This window comes from Anticarsia gemmatalis, chromosome 3 (genome assembly GCF_050436995.1).
Source record: "Anticarsia gemmatalis isolate Benzon Research Colony breed Stoneville strain chromosome 3, ilAntGemm2 primary, whole genome shotgun sequence".
NCBI classification, from domain to species: Eukaryota; Metazoa; Arthropoda; class Insecta; order Lepidoptera; family Erebidae; genus Anticarsia; species Anticarsia gemmatalis.
In genome coordinates, this window is record NC_134747.1 from 5,221,490 (window position 1) to 5,238,922 (window position 17,433).

General features: G+C 35.6%; 1 protein-coding gene across 1 annotated transcript in view; it reads right to left on the bottom strand.

Moving 5' to 3' along the window:
- Positions 1 to 4,621: 4,621 nt before the first annotated feature.
- The window catches only part of slf (C-type lectin domain-containing protein slf), a 29,256-nt gene continuing 16,444 nt past the window's right edge, over positions 4,622 to 17,433 (bottom strand). Inside the window, exons 3-5 of the mRNA XM_076135950.1 lie at positions 6,914 to 7,093; positions 6,328 to 6,464; positions 4,622 to 5,238 (exon numbers count right to left, since the gene is read on the bottom strand). Of these exons, the coding sequence (XP_075992065.1) occupies positions 4,993 to 5,238; positions 6,328 to 6,464; positions 6,914 to 7,093 (563 nt within the window). The 3' untranslated portion in view covers positions 4,622 to 4,992. The remainder of the gene's footprint in view (positions 5,239 to 6,327; positions 6,465 to 6,913; positions 7,094 to 17,433) is intronic.

The window sequence follows — 17,433 nt, forward strand, 5'->3', positions numbered from 1 at the left end:
CGCGCCCCGCGCTCGCCCCGCTGCATTCTGTGCGTGCGCCCGCCGCCGTCGGGAGAGCCGCCAGTCGCCCCAGTCGCCGCTTCCACTGACATCAGCGCCTGACACCTCCCCATATCTCGCACGCACGCAACGCCTGTCACCTCTGCGTGACCCTCGCCACCGCCTAGCCGCACCGACCTCGCTATGTTTATTCGTATAACTATACCTATTGTCCACTTACCGTACACGACGATTCTAATTACATTACCTACAGCTCATTAGGTGCTCTCATTCTTATAAAATACTAATTGGCGTAAAATCATTATGTAATTGTACTGTAACTGACCCGACAAGATGTCATTTTACATTTCAAGGTTATCGCGTAGAGCCTTCGGTTCGACACTCATGGCCTGTAGAGTGTTCTACGCAATTCTCAAACACAAATACATGCTTATATGTGTTTATGTATGTACTTATAGACGGTGTTGCAGTTGGTAGGTACTTCGAGCGTGTATGATTTAATTATGTAGAAAACCGAAGCAAGCAACACAAACATAACAAAGCTAAAAGGTAGGCAGGTATAGTTGTTTACACGTGAGCGTGAATGTGTGGTGTTCTGTAAGTTCGCAGGTAACAACGTACCTATATGTCTCTACTTACCTACACAATGTAGTATACAGGGAATAACGAAGGCACAGTAAAGTTAATGTCGGATAAAACATTTCAAACAGATATAGAACATTTCTACGCTGTAATCGAATCCATTGCACCCGGGGCGGTGTCGCCCACTTTAACCTTTGCGCCATTGCATCGGCGTCGTATTACCTGTGACGTCAAACAAGAAAAGAAAATATAAAAGAATATCTCTACAGTAGTGGGTTTTTAAACAACATTTCAATAAGACCTTTAGCTAGGGTTGCCAACTGTTTGAAAAAGCCAGGACTGTCCTGGAATTTTAGCCTGGACTCCTAGGTAAGTAATGAAAGTAAGAGAGAATAGAACAGACAACTCAATGTTCCTAATTTTTTCTGCTACATGTTATGACCTAATATGTGTCAACGATGGCACGAATGATAGGTCCGATCTCCCGTGACGTCATCATGCAAATATTTCCATACGAAAAGGCATTTATGACGTTTCATAAAGTATGACTGAACTGACTTGAAGTGAAAATACCCTGCTATCCCGGAGATCAAAAAGACCGGGAACTAGTAACACCACACCCACGGATGTCTCAGTCCTTCAAATCCGTACACTACGTGTTCAAAAACTTCGTGTATCTGAACATAGAAGCAATCCGTTACCAAGGAACATAATAAAAACACGTCTTGTTCCCACAGGGGTAGGCAGAGACCAAATAACACCACGATCCTTACAAACTTCCCTTATAATCTTATGAAAAAGCACCACCTTCCGAAGAAAAACGGTCTTGTATAAAAAATACACACAAATTGTGAACTACCTTCATTTTTGTAGCACTCCTGCGTCACTTGTTACATATCTTCGCCACAGTGGCTTTCAGCTATATTCAGACACACAAACTTACTTGACGCGTGCTATGCCAAATACTGCTATAATCCAACAACTTAGTAGAGAGCCTTGGACGATAGGTTCACAGCTAGCGGAGGTATACAAAATTTAGAATTCAGAACATCCGGAGACTCTTACAGCTGACGTTGACCTATTTGATACAGCTTCTTTATTTTGGAAATACACAGAATTATTATTTAAAAAGAAAATTATAAATTGCAGATTCGGTATCAGTATCCGTTACTAAACATACCCCATTGGTTTTTTTCTTATATATTCAATGTACAGAATTGACCTCTCTACAGATTTATTATAAGTGTAGATAATGTAGATAGTAACACAACAATCATCATAATAATATAGTTTTCAAAAATAGGGAGAGATCATAATCGCTGGTCGTATTTGGGGCTTCAAGTACCAAAGCCTTATTATCTTTAACTGATTCTGGAAAATATTTACCTTGAAAAAGACAAAAAATCTTCACGAAACCTACATATTTGATACGTTCGTAATATTATATTACTTTACTACGCAAAAATGATGCTGTATATAGATAGTTTACAACGGAGAAAAACGCATAGAATATTGTTATATTCATGGAATTTTATCACACGAACGGAACCGCGGGCAAAACCTAGTCATCTATAAGCTCTATACATAGTCTACAAACAGAACTACAGGCTTTACAAATTTACATAGACCCTCACAACGCGATACAAGTGTCAAAATATAACATTGTGTTACGTTTGGGAATCGAACCTACGACCTGATCTAATACCAATGTCTTTTACACACTTTATAAGCAACATGCTTCCAACAATATTTTTAGCTCGCTTTTCTAATCGGTACTATCTAACAAGCCTTTAACTTTTTAAGTTACTTTAAAATAGCACTAGAGGCGCTGATCAATTTTTCATACAATATTTCTGTGCCTCTAATACATATATATAAAAGGGTATAAGTCTGATTTTGTCGAAAATGAGTTTTGTGAACCAAAATGTATAGAAAAAATGCTATGCTATCGATTCGAGTAACAGATATTGTTTATCTTTAAAACTGAGAAACTTAGTACTAATGTGCGAAAGGTGTTATCTTACTCTAAAATTATTGCAAATTAGGATATAAGTGCACTTTAATTTTTTAATTCATTTTCTATTAAATCGAGCTTATACCCTTTTTCTCTAGTGGTTCAGATTTGTCAACAGCAAATTGGTAGAAATTCGTTCCTATGTTTTTGCCAAAGCGCCTTACTACAACACCATGGCAAAGATTTGAAAGTTTGAAACAAGCTATGCTTTTTGCTTTCATTAGCTTTTAGTTTTGCTAACTTTTTCGTTGACTGTATCTTTGGTCGAAACGGCATTGTATGCTATTGCTGTTTGCGAGGTCTCGGGTTCGAGTCGCAGCTTGTGAAAAGTGCTGTTGTATTTTTAGCAATCGATTTACAATTACTTGGAACCAGTTGTTGTAACTTACACCTATATTTCTTAGACCTCTGCTCCCTTTATGTTATTCTAGAACAGGCGTGGTGTTATAAAAATAAAATATAATGCGGTTCCAATGCTAGGGTCCACTCGCACCAGGCGCCAAACACTAGTCTCCTTACTACGAAACTTTGGTCTATAGAGCAAAATATGTTAAAAATAAGAGGGTAGGTGGCCATGAAAAAAGGTTATCATCAAAATGTCATCCTCTCATGTCCCCGTTAGAAAAGGAAATCATGCCTCGTAGCGATACTGAAACAGTGCACTTTGAATTCCATTCTCAATACTTTATGATAGGATTTTTAAAAGACATTCTTTTAATATATTTTCCCTTGGATATTCAGATGAAATTTAAGTTTTTGTTAACCAACGGAAATTGAAACAAAAATAACTACTCACAGATTACAAAACTTTATTAAGATTGGGAATCGAACCCACGACCTCGTACGACCACTTGCATCACTGTGCCACAGGGTGCCGTAGATTCATAGAAAAAGTTCAAATGCAAGGCGCTAGAGGCGCTGATTCGCCATTTCGTTAAAGTTGTTTGTCAGTCGTTTAGAAAACATAAGAATTGAGATTGACCACTAGTATAGTCTAATCATCTACTTAAAAAGCTGACCCTATTAGTTATTTCATCCTATACAGAATTTGTTTTCAAGAACGTTGCTTTGTAGATCAGCCAGATAATAATAAACATATTTATGTTCTCTTAAATCTATCTTTTCACAAGAAATGTCTATAATACACTGAGGGAATACGTGCCTTTTCATTCATTTGATAAGAGAATAAAATTAAACAAGATGGTTTGCAATTGAAAATGGGCGCGCCATCTATACAGTTAAATAGTTCGTGCCGTTTCAATTTGTGGTAGTTCATGCAGGTTTCACTAGATGGCGTAAACAACACTACACTGAAGTAGAGCCGTAATTCGTAAAGCATTCGCACAATCGCAACAAGATGTAAGAATAAGTTAAAGTTAACTTTAAGTGATTTTGAAGAAAGTTTTAGCGGAATGTTTGTACTAGAGCTAATGATATCTGGATAGCATTAATTCTAGCACACTCTACATACACTCTACATAAGTATAAAACCTTTGATAGAGTAGGGTGGGTATTATTTGCCTTTGGGACAGTTAGCATAGAGGGCATAAAGAGCTCAGCCAGCAGACAATGATATTTTTTTTATAATGACTTTAACATGTGTAAGTCTTTTTCATGATAAATTATCTAAGGTTACAGGAATCGAATCTATAGAATGACGTGCAGCACGATTAATTGTAGTTTTTCCAAGTTAACATTGGTTGTATGGAAAATGAACCCATAGCATAATGCAATAATTGTGCTTAGATTTTCTATTTAATGGTAGAGCTGTAAGTTAGTTAGAGTTTAACGTTCAACGACACATGTATAAATTGGAAAATTGATAAAAAAATCAATCATAATATTATGGCGCCGGTTCCGCTAAATCACACCTATTGCTTATAAAATAACGTTCTATCAACTTGAAAACCAGAATTTGATAACAAGTTATTTTACTATTAATGATATATTTGATTTGCGCCATCAACCCGTTCTACCACATTCGTATTTATCTTGAGTTCGGTAAAATAAATAAAACAACAAGCAAACTTTTTCTTATTTTTTATTTTTATATACAAATAGAAATTCCCTTAGGTATATAAACTTACTTAAATCTTAAATTATTATACTGTACATAGTTTGTACGACGGAGTATGGGCAGTGTGAAGAGATCCCGACGAATCAGAGTTATGGCAAGTTTTAAATGTGCCGGTGCTTAAATAAATACCATGTGCTGTATGAAGATGTGAAGGTTGTTAACCTGGCTATATCTAAGTAAACCTTACATTTGTAGATTGAGAATACTGGCAGCATTGAACCAGAATGAAATATGTTAAGCCGTAAAACGGAATAACAAAAAAAAAGATGTTATTTTGGAAATGGAATGTTTTGTATGGAATAAATTATTGTGAGGCAGATCACAGACGGATGCCAGGGTTGGTGCTGGCGACGTAGTTGAGGAGTTCGTCAGAGTCCTCGCACACTACTGGCTTCTCATGATAGCAAGCGACGTCGTGCCACGCAATACCGTCGTTGTATACGTTGTTGAGCACACTGAGACAAGACTCGGTGGTGCCGTTGATGTCAAACTCGGCGTTGTCGGGCTGACGCTGCTTCTTGTGACCAGTCTGCGACCATGGGTTGTAGCCCCAGCCGTTGGGAATCTGAAAGAAAGTTACGTTGAAATTAATTGTGTAATAGACACCGGTGACTATCGAGAAATGTTGTACCAAAAACAGATCAGCGCCTCTAGTGGGCGCCATAGGAAGTACTATTTTTACAGTTCGTTTTTTTTAGTTCTGTTCTCTTCAGTTCTGATGATGGAAAATCACGCTTTAGATCTTAAATGACTGTGATGAAAAGAGCGTGAAACAATTTCACATAGACTTGTCGCTCCTAATCAATTAAACTTGAATCCCGAACTAAGAATTGCTCTTGTGTCGCGGAGAGTTTTAGAACAACAGATACAAAATAAAACCAGACCAGAAACTATTATTTGTGGATTGCACAAAAATTGTTACGTGTGGGAATCGAACCTCTCCAGATGCAATGGTAGCGGCATGGCGACCTAAACCACTGCGCCATCTGTATTACATGTATTTCAGTAGGTATTGTAAGAAAATACGCAATAACTTCACTTTCACACAGCACATTGTTCGCACAGGTGCGTCTTTGAAAGTTCTGATTCAGTAAATAAGTACGTGACGGTCGAATTTCCCTATTTCAACGGCAACCATATGTAACGCATTCGTTCCAGGTAAGACAAAGAAACTTTACGATTTCTTATGACTACATTTCTTAAGCCTAAAGATAAAGGTGCTGGTTTTCTCACTATTATTTTTCGTGAAAATAGACCACTGAGTTATGTAAGTTGGGACAAAAGTAAGAGTGAATCTTCTACATTAGTCAAGTCTCATGTAATTTGAGCGCGATTTTTTACCAATATGTAATACAGAACTTTATTGCAATTGGGCGCAGTTTTTAGTATTAAAATAATTTTTGACCAAAATTCAGATTTATCGCCTCTGTGGTATGTGTGACTAAAAATGACAAGGTCTCGGGTTCGATTCCCGGGTCGGACAAAATGCGATTAGTATTTTCTAATTGATATTGGAATATTTATCAATAGTAGCCCAGAATGTGGCGACGTACCCGGTATATTTCATACATCTCTGTCCAACACCTTCAGGCATGATGTTATGTTTGTATACGAGTATAGTTTAGATTGTTTCACCATTATTTTAACTACTGACCTGGTTGGTAGGCGAAACCTTTTCACGGTTAGCAGACCAGAACCATCCGAAGATGTTCTTAGGCTCGAGGTCCTTGCGACCTTCGCATCCCTTGAAGTCACACAGACGACCTGAGGTCCAGATGTATGGCACATCGTCTGCAAACAAGAAAATAACAGTTATATGACTATTTCAAATAATTAGTACGAAAGTTTTTGGAAATAAAGGATACTTTGTATTGAGTATTGTTATTGATATTAAAGAAACAATAAGATATCTAAACTAAGATCAAGATATCATGGGACTTAGATGCTACGTAAATTTTTATGGTTCTCTAGTAATCTCTACTCAAAGGGTAAAATCGATATCCTATTCTTAGTCCGCCTGTCTGTCTGTAACCAGGCTGTATCTTATTAGTAAAATAAATATTTAAGTTAGTCTCCGATAACACAGACATTTTAATAGAATGATAATGGTATGGAACTCTTCTGGCACGTTTTTTTGCAACGTCAAATAATCAGGTTGGACATCATCAATATATACATGGCTACTGTGTCGTAAATAGTGTTAACTATGGCAACATTTTTTTGTTGACAAAAAAACTCACTAGACTGGATAAGCTTGAAGATCAGGTTGTTTTCCTCTTGCGTCTCCATGGAAACGAGGTCCATACAGTACTCGCGGCACAGGTTGCGTCCGTCCAGCCAGTCGAACTTCTTGTCACGGAGGGCGGGCACGTGCCCACTGAAGAAGTAATTGCGACCTCTGTACAAGAACTCTTTTGGCCCTGTAAAGAATTAAAAAAGAATTAGAATATGTATTTTGAATCCTACTAATATTATAATAGCGAAAGTTTGTGAGTATGTGTGGATGTTTGTTATTCTTTCACACAAATACTACTGAACCGATTACGATGAATTTTGGTATGTAGGTAGCTGAAGACCCAAAATAATACATAGGCTACTTTATATCCCGGAATTCCCGAGAGATTGAGATTTACACGGGAAGGATTTTCCATATCCTCTAGTAAACTATTGCTTAAAACTAGTTCGACGAGAATCTGATGTTTAGAGGGTATTTATGTATCCTCATTTTAACTAGAACCTACTTAAGCATTCAGCTTGATTTCCAGAAAACAATTATCACTGAGCTCTGCAAAATACACGGGGGCGGATTCACGTGCTCTCAATGTGGGTGGCGTATATTCGTTTCAGGGAAATAACGTTCAACATTATTTTAGTACTCCTGAACGTGAGATTCAAACCCAATTCTATCGCTCCAAACAGCCAATTTGTCGAAGTTCCAAAAAAAACTGTTGATAAATGAAGCTTAATGCATTATCAGTTGCAATACAATGTCGGATGGCACAAGGCCGTACGCAACAGTCGCATTGAATGAATAAATAATAAACTCTACACTGTTTTTGTTTAGCGAGGCGTTAATAGGTGACAAACGACCCTCAGTGAGACAGGTCGTGTACCTACACATCAAATTGTTCTGCCATGGTCATGACATTGAAGATTCCTTCGAAACAATTGTGTTAAATTATCATGAGTCTCTGTCGCAATGGACCACGGCATTACATAACTTTAACGGACCACGATTCGACCTTTCCGTTTGTAAAAACACAAACAACATATTTCAAGTTTTATAAAGTCAAATAACAAAAAGAATGACACTTATTCAAATTGAGACCAGTTTGCATAATATGTAGATCGATGAGAAGACACGTCGTCCTTGTTCTTTTATTCTAGAACTGCTATTGAGAGCTTTTGTGTGATTTATTATGCAACCTGTATTCTAAAAATATGATTGCAAATAAATATTGACAATACCATTTTGTTAGTCGTGTTCTCGCAAAGGCTATCATGCCAGTACAAGCCTTAGAACAATAACAATTTATCCTTATACCCAGTTCAAAAGTTCGTTTACCTAAATACATAATAAGCGCTGTCCTTACATGTACCGACTATAGTCACATGAGACGTAACGTCTGCATACAAAGGGCTCGCAGAATGCAAGTACGCTCAAAAGCATCCGCGACCCACATACCGCCAACATACTTGTAGTACTCTAACATGGTTTTATTACGTTTCATCATTAAATCAAATATGTACGAAGTAAGCTGTTTGTTCTAAGACAGTTTTAAGTATGTGCGGAATGATTTTGGCAGACGATGTTGCAACGCTTGGTGCGGGCGCCGCCGCGGCGCAAACAGATGCGTCGGTCACGCGCTGCGCCAACTGGGCCAAGGATCGCTACCGGATGCGATTTTTATATTTAAACAACTGGTCAGCGCCTATTGTCGTTGTACTTGTATTATTATGCAGTTAGATAACCCATTAATGTGATCACATTTAATACAACGCGAGTCATTCAATCACTTGTGAGAAAAATGCCGAATCATCGTCCAAATAATCTATCATAAGCTTCATTGAGTGGCGTAAATTCAAAAATTCGTGAAGGTTCTTCGCTTTGTGTTCGCGGACACGTCCCGTTTAGATGATAATTAGTCAATTGCAATATCAGTAATGAGCTGCGATTACAATGTGAATGTGTTAAAGTTCGCACGACGTTTATAATTATTGTTTAGACCTTGCAGTGACAGACTGACGAATGTGCGATTGTTTGCTGAAAATTCGGCACAGAGGTTACACGCATCGTAAAAACGTAACCGCAAACAATACTGGTGATCATTCATTCTGGAGCCCATTGAACGGAATGAGTTGTAATAATTTATAGTTGCTAGTGCTAATTTCAAGTAGGCCATGGGATTCACCAGCGCCCTGTTACTATTGGATCCTATCTGCGCATGAATATAATATATGAGGGAAAATATTTAATTAAGAGCACCCTCTAGCTTTGCGTCATGTCTGAATAATCATTGCATTCTCTTCCAAATAATTAAACTAGTCTAAGTTTTGTTGTCGACAATTTAGTTCAATGAAGACTAACTATTGCATACTAGCTGACCCGCGCAACTTCGCTTGCGTCACATAAGAGAGAATGGGTCAAAGTTTTCCCCGTTTTTGTAACATTTTTCACCCGTACTCTGGTACCCGTACTCTCCTATTGGTAGTAGCGTGATGATATATAGCCTATAACCTTCCTCGATAAATGGACTATCTAACACTGAAAGAATTTTTCAAATCGGACCAGTAGTTCCTGAGATTAGCGCGTTCAAACAAACAAACAAACAAACAAACAAACAAACAAACAAACAAACAAACTCTTCAGCTTTATAATATTAGTATAGATAGAATACAAAACGCGGCTTGAGAACTTGGCACTGATAAAACTACGTAAAAGTGAACCTACTAAAGCTTTAATAAATGTACTTAGATAGATACTGCTTGCAATGATCACCATAAAGTAATCAAAAAGGTTCCCATTGCAACAGCTGAGCAGTTAGCATTAAGAAATATAAGTTATTTACTGGAATTTTAACTTGCCGCTATAAATGGTTGGCAATCAGATGTGTAATATTTGCGGTAGCACATCAATCGGAAATCATAAATGTTAACATGAATGAATAACTATTTGAAAAGAGATTTCGCAATACTAAAGATTAAATGGCGTTGTACATGGAGATGCGTAATAATACATACATACTTACTTGAAAAACGTAAACTTAAACTTATCTGGTCTCACCTACCCCTATAGGAAGAGAGCGTAATTTCAAGTATGTATGAATGGATGTACATACTTAAAAATACGCCTTTTCCCATAGTATTGGGCACAGAGACTAAATAAGATAAAAATAAGCCCAAATTCCAATGTCTTCCCCTTGATACGACAATTTAAACATTATTGATTGCTAGGTAGTTTAAAAACTACTGAATCGTAGACAGTTACTAAAGTTGCAATAAACCTTTTCAAAATTATATGAAATTCAAAAAAAGTTAAGTTACTACTTAAGTTCAAAGTAAGTATTTGTAAGTAACATAGTCTATTTCTGAAATAGAATAGGCACGACACGCTCAGATCAAATCAGCGTTCACAGTCACCTATCCTTGATCAACGATTGAAATATTGCAATTGGCTTTAAGAGCCTCAAAAGTAAATAATATATTATTGTAACGGTACAGTTGAAAGGAACATTAGTCTAATGAAGGCTGTGTTGCAAAACTTAGAATTGTTTATATTTAGTGCTTGAACATGAACATCCGAGAGGGCGAGAGATGAGGAAGCTTTCGCAATACTTCGCTCCGATAACAACGGTAATCTAGTTTATGTTATGAGAAAATGTAAGTTAATGGTTCAAAACTGTTTTGTTTTTATTTTATTATCGCGAGATTTTGGGATATTTTTATAATGACAAGATGTATGGATGTGAATGAAGCAAATGAAGTTTGTAAAGATACCATAAGGTACCAACTACCAAGTGGTGTTTCTGGCTAACCCTATGGTAAGAAGGCGTGATTTTATGTATGTATGTAAGATTATCTTTGTTAGTTACGTTTTGAGGAGGACGTTTTCATAATCTGCATATACGGAGGTTTCAAGTCTAAATTCTTAAAATACAAAAGTCTGCCTATTTCGTCATAATCTTGCATCTTGTTGGAATTTATGTATTTCTGGTTTAATAAATCATTAGATCTTGCTAACCTCATCTACATATTGCAAGTTTCTCAGTATTTATAAGTAAGATTTCATCACTCACATTAACCGTTATATGCCAGGGATATGACTATTTGAAAGTATTATTAACGAGTAATTGTGTTTAGTAAAATATGAATGTTTACTTAAATAACAAGTCGTTTTATCCGCTAATAGCCGTGACCCGCGCCCATGACCTGCCGTAATTTCAACCCATGAACTCACGAAGTCATGCAAATACCTTCAATACTTATGACGCCATATTTATATTTAGTAGATCTAAATATATCTATTAACATATTTTCGCACAATAAAAACGCGAAAAAATTACTTAACAAGGCATAATTGAGCACCGTCGTCGCGACCCGGAATCACCATATTAGGTATCTATGGCTATGTAAAAATTTAAAAACAAAACAGGTTTATAAATATTTTAGCGATAACAGCGGAAAAGTTGGATCAAAATCAGCAATGCGGATGGACATTTCTTTGAGCCGTTGAATTGGTAGTCTACGTAAATACAATTTTATGTTCTGATGGAATTATGCGACACGGCGGTTAGATACGAGATGAGTCGTCGCTTGCCACTGGCAGCTGCATTGCTGTAATACTGCACCATCGTGGTACTAAAAAGGGAGCGAGTAGCCCGCTGGTTCTGTCCAAGCCAAATTAAACCATTTACGTTAATGTTTACGAGTCATTATCGTGTAAAGGGCATCCCCCTGCTCCCCGTCGCTTCGCTCGATACGTTTTCACCCGCGTGTGATGTACAGTGATGTACTACATCTCTCATCTCTCCTCGTCGAAATAATCAGCGAAATGGCGTCCGCTAATTGTCCATAACGTTTAAACACCGTTATTGATGAATTACAGACGTCGATATTTCAGATGTTTCGCAATGGAAAGTCTCACTTACATCATTTATTATTATCGACCAGTTACCTGTTTATGTTATTATCGTATTACAAATAAACCATTCATATTATATAATATGAAATATGGAAATGTTGATTAATTGTTATCTCATGATTACGTACTTACTGTTTACTTTACCGTTTTCTCTACCAAAACTCTACACGGATAGCTTTGAAAAATGTGACGCTTTTTCAATAGCACTTGGGCAGAGTATTGAAGAGCATTTTTGGAGAAAGTTAGTTAAATTACATAATACTTACTTTTAAGAAAGTCCCATTGATAATATGTCTGAACAGAACTACTAGTATCTTTTTATTTTGTGTGTTATAATTTTATTTGATCCTACTACTGAAGTTAACTTAATTTAGTAAATAAATGAAATTTATTTAAAATTAGCGTACTTGCCCGTCTTCGCCTCAGTTTATTATAATTTTATGCCGTTGATTCCATTGATCCGTAATATCCAATTCTGTTTAGTTATCCAAAAGTTATGCGCGTACCTACATTCCGTTGACGTTTTTTACAGATTTAAATTATCTCTGAAGCTGTCAAAATAACAACTAAAAAAATAAAAGCGCTTATTAAATTTAAAAATAGAAAAGGAAATAAAGGCAGATGCACATAGGTAATAAGATGCTGGTCGACCGTGAGCTCAAACCGAACACATACAGAATACAATAATTAATTCCACGTTAACGATGGCCGGCAAGTACAGAAGCTATGTACTAAACATGTCTTGCGTTGTCAAGGCGTTATTGCTAAAGTGGAAGATAAATACGTTAGTTTGTAATATTTGTTTACAAATGCATCAACTCATCGTTGGATGTACAATGTTTATAGATTGTTGCTGGGTAAATTATTTTTATGACTCAAATGTGCGTACTTGACTTATAATATTATACCATACATGCATAGCGTCCATATGTATAATATTAGTGTATCAATAGGATTTTTAATAGGTATCTGAGGTTAAAAAAATACCTTTTTTATAAACCACGTTCCACAAACAACTTCTAGACCCAAAAGCCACATTTTATGAGCCATAATTAAATTAAAAAACAAAATCAAATATTACATAATCGAATAATTTATGTCTGGCTGGTCGTAGTCATATGATTGTTTAAAAATAGAATAATTCGTTTATGGGCAGACGATTCTTAATTCAAATCTAAGTGGTCAATTTATTCAACATCATGGAAGCATCGACAATATTTAAGCCAGAAAATATTGAATGCTTAAATCATATATTTACAAATTTATGAATGCAATAACACCTACGGGTTTATGAATTTGTTTTAATATAAAATATTACTAACTTACACTACCCATTATGCTTATTATAGTACGCTAAAGTTGTGGTATTTTACACACACAAAACTCAATGAGGTGTTCATTGTTACGTATTTCTATGCACTATAATTTGCTTTATTTAATGTAAGTTCGACTTTATAGAGAGAGAATAATCTTATAAACAAATGAATGGTTGTAATTCGATATTAATGTCAGTGCTTATGCAAATAAAACAAATGTTAACGCAGTGTATTATTATGTTACTTTCTAGTATCATTATGATATTCCAGCGAAAAGTGAAAAGTGTTTTAGTGCTTGCAGACAGTTCAAGTGGCTATAGACTATAGACTTTCACGGCTTTGTAAAAACACTGAATTATTATCACTGGGAGACCGAAATGACAATAGATGCATTATGTGACATCTGCATAGATAAAAGTGCGTTTAAACAGAGAGATTAGGATATAGTTATACATAGAGGCAACAACGATGTATGTAAGTAGGTTATTTTTGTGATACCATCAATGAGGAGGCATTTGAATGGGAAGAATTCAACAACGGCGCTAAAAACTTTTTTTTTAAATTCATTACTCTAAATTGTTAAGTTGTATTAGAATTAGCTCAATGTTTTAAATGACAAATTTCATATTGTTGTCGAATTTATTTAATTTTGCCCATAGTGATCAATCTTTAATATAAATGTACTCAATTAAAATGACAACGAACTACTCGATTGAACATTGCTTTCCAAGACACCAATACTATCCACCCATCTATGGAATATCCCGGCCATTGGTTACTTAACTACACCTATCAATAATTACCAGTTAAACCGGCCCTGACAAAGACAGTTGCATAAAATATGTGCGAAATTCACCGGCACAAAATAAACTGAACAAGTATCCAAACTCTTTAGCTGTATAAATTAATTTGTATAACTACAAGTTAGGTGTTTGTACAATATGATAACTTGATTGATCTAGGTCACTTAACAGGCCGATTGACTATTGGAATTTAGTTGCGAAGTATTTGTCTTTAATCATTTATTAATTGTCTGTAATATGTATTAAAAAAATTGTCTCTGATGTGCAGTAGTGTAGTAGACTTTGGTCGTGAAGTCTTGGATTTGATTCCCGGCTTGGGGAAAGTGCTTAAGGTCTTATCTTATTTATAGAAGAATATTTCTCTAAAGTAGTTCGAAGTTAGGTGTCCTGGCCGGTAAGGCGTGATATAATGTGTGTATGAGTATATATGTTCATTTGAAAATATAAGTAATCATATCTTTGAAAAAGCAAAACCAAATTGGCATAATACCTTAAAACACTGTATCTTTATCCATCTATACACGAATTCTCACTTAACACATAGAAGACTCAAATATTATTATCAATAAACTTTTGAGGTTTATTACCAACATTTATCAGACATCACTTCCTATTTCCTATTTTCCCTCTACGATTGTCTGTGGTGAACTCGCATACTTCCGGTGTCTTATTAAAAAGTAAAAGCTAATAGTATCATAGATTTGCATACATAGTGTTTTAAAAAAACTTAAGCATCTTTATGGTTCCAAGGAGTACGAAAGCGTAAAGCCGGTGAGAATAATTATATGTTTATAGGTTTATTGTAATAGATATGAGGGCCTATTGCCCTAGATGTTACACTTATAGTGTCATAATTACGACATACAAACATAATATCTGATATGTTATATAAAAAGTTAAATAATAACTTAAATACGGGGTACAGTCAGCTTCAAAAGTCGCTTAACAACTTCGTATTTTCAAAATTTATTTATTAAAACATTTTTAAAAGTACCGTAACCGAATCTATTAATGTCAAATAGTAGACTTGCGGGGGCACCCCCGTGCCCCCAGATAAGATGGCCACCCACCTACAGTCCAACCTCGGCAAGCGTAGCTTAACCTCAGAGTCCGATCCACGGCTGATGTTATTTAAGCCACTAGCTCCTTTAAGATCTCCTGAGAATTTAATGCTGCGAAAGATTGAATATGTTCAGCGATTTTTGGAGCGGACTGTACGTAAGAATTCATTAACATCGAAATTGATAAGTGGTACACTTTCCACGCAAACTTGTGAACGAGTTTAAAGACAAAGTTACAAATCTGTTATGTATTTAATTTATATAACAATGTACCGTTTATGTGATTTTTATTGAGTAAAGGGCGTGCGCTTTGTAATCGACTTCGATAACTTTAATCAAATAAAGATTTTATGACAAGTATCTCGTGAATATTTCATTTTATTGCAATTTTTAAGGTCTCTTTAAATAAAATGATCTCAATTGACAAGATAAAACACATTTTAATAAACTTTCAGTTCACTGTGGCAATGTGACTTCTTTATCAATAAATTTTATACTAAAAATAAAACTATGTGAACTTCTATTTTTAGACGCGTTTTAGGGTCAGCATTTTGATATTGTTATTTTTTTAAATCTTTTTTGTAGCGTTTTTAATTTTATTGTTGCATAAATATGTGTAACTATGACATAGCTACTTGGACGTCTTTAAAAACGTAATACTATTTAACGAACAATTGCTCGTAATTTTAATTATTTCGCATTAGCCGTAATACCTAGTTATTATACAATAACAGGTAAAATATTGGGACACATAACTAGGAATTTAGTGCAAAACAAAGCTTTTGTTATAATGTATAGAATTACGTTTTTTACTAACGCACATACTGAAGTACACGTAACATAATTTCATAGTAGATATAATATTTCAAGTTGTTGAACTGTGTAAAAATAAAATCATTTATTCCGGGTTACATTTTTGTTACGAATACCTACGTACTACAGGGACATAGCTTGAAGACTGTTTTCTTTAACAGCGGTAACACTAAAACAATCTTTGTTGAAAACAAACACAGTCCACAGAGTTCTAAAATAACTTCGCAATCATTATATACGTTTAGAAGAAAAAGCCTCTTTGCGAGGAAACGGAAAAGTGCTTTTCCCAATTACCCGACCGTACTTGAGTAAGGCCGGACGTTGTAGGGGGAGGAGGGGGGCAGCCGGCGGGGGGAGGGGGAGACGGTCGCGTCCTCCAGCGCGTCCGCGACCTTGGCAGGTCAATGACCCGCGAAGGCTTTTACTTTTCTACGTAATAATTCATATCAATTCCTAAACATTGTTACGTATTTTACAACAAGATTACTAATACTTCTGGAAATTTCATATAACTTTTACGGACATTTGTGCTATAATATTATGAGACTAATTTAATGATGTAAGATGTCTATCTGATTCAATAAATATAATTGACGAGTGTCAAGTCATAAATATTCATTACTAGCTGACCCGCGCAACTTCGCTTGCGTCACCTAAGAGAATGGGTCAAAATTTTCCCCGTTTTTGTAACATTTTTCGTTGCTACTCCGCTCCTAATGACCGTAGCGTGATGTTATATAGCCTATAGCCTTCCTCGATAAATGGGCTATCTAACACTGAAAGAATTTTTCAAATCGGACCAGTAGTTCCTGAGATTAGCGCGTTCAAACAAACAAACAAACAAACAAACAAACAATCAAACAAACAAACAAACTCTTCAGCTTTATTATATTAGTATAGATTTGTGATAAAAATATAAGTTGCCAATACCGGATCTCTAGAAATTGATTCTACATAATATTTTTTTATTCAACCATACTTCCACTTAGGTAATTGTCATCGCATACTAGTAAAAAGTCTGAAAAATATATGATGGTTGGGAATAGAGTAATTTGTGTAATAAAATAAAAAATATTGAAAATTACTAACAAATGATTATTTCTACATTTTAAATCAACCCTAGCAGATTTAACGGGTATTATTTTATAAAGCTCGTTGGCTAGTTTCAATGAAACTGGCCTCCGTGGACGAATATACGCTAGGAGGACATTATTTATGCAGCTACGCCTCAGCAAAAAACATTTTTCAATGTCAAAATTTAATCACCTATCTTCCTAGATCACGTAATATAATCATAATATTACGAATAACTTATAAATTAATATATTTAAAAGCGAGTTTTGATGCGTCTCACGGAATAAGTTCAAGGCGCCCCTCATAATTCCTGCTCATCCGACATGCCAATATTTATGAGGTCAATCAGATATTATTCTTAAGATTTATTCCGTCGTTAACATAATAATATTACTGATTTATTTCTTGATCTTGATATGTCAGGAACGAAATTAACTGTGTTAATATTTTTATATCCAACAAGTACGTAGAAGGGTACCAACTTAGTGTATATGTTACTGTAAAAGCCCGAACGGTGGTAAATCCTAAGATTTTCCGGTATAACCTAAGATT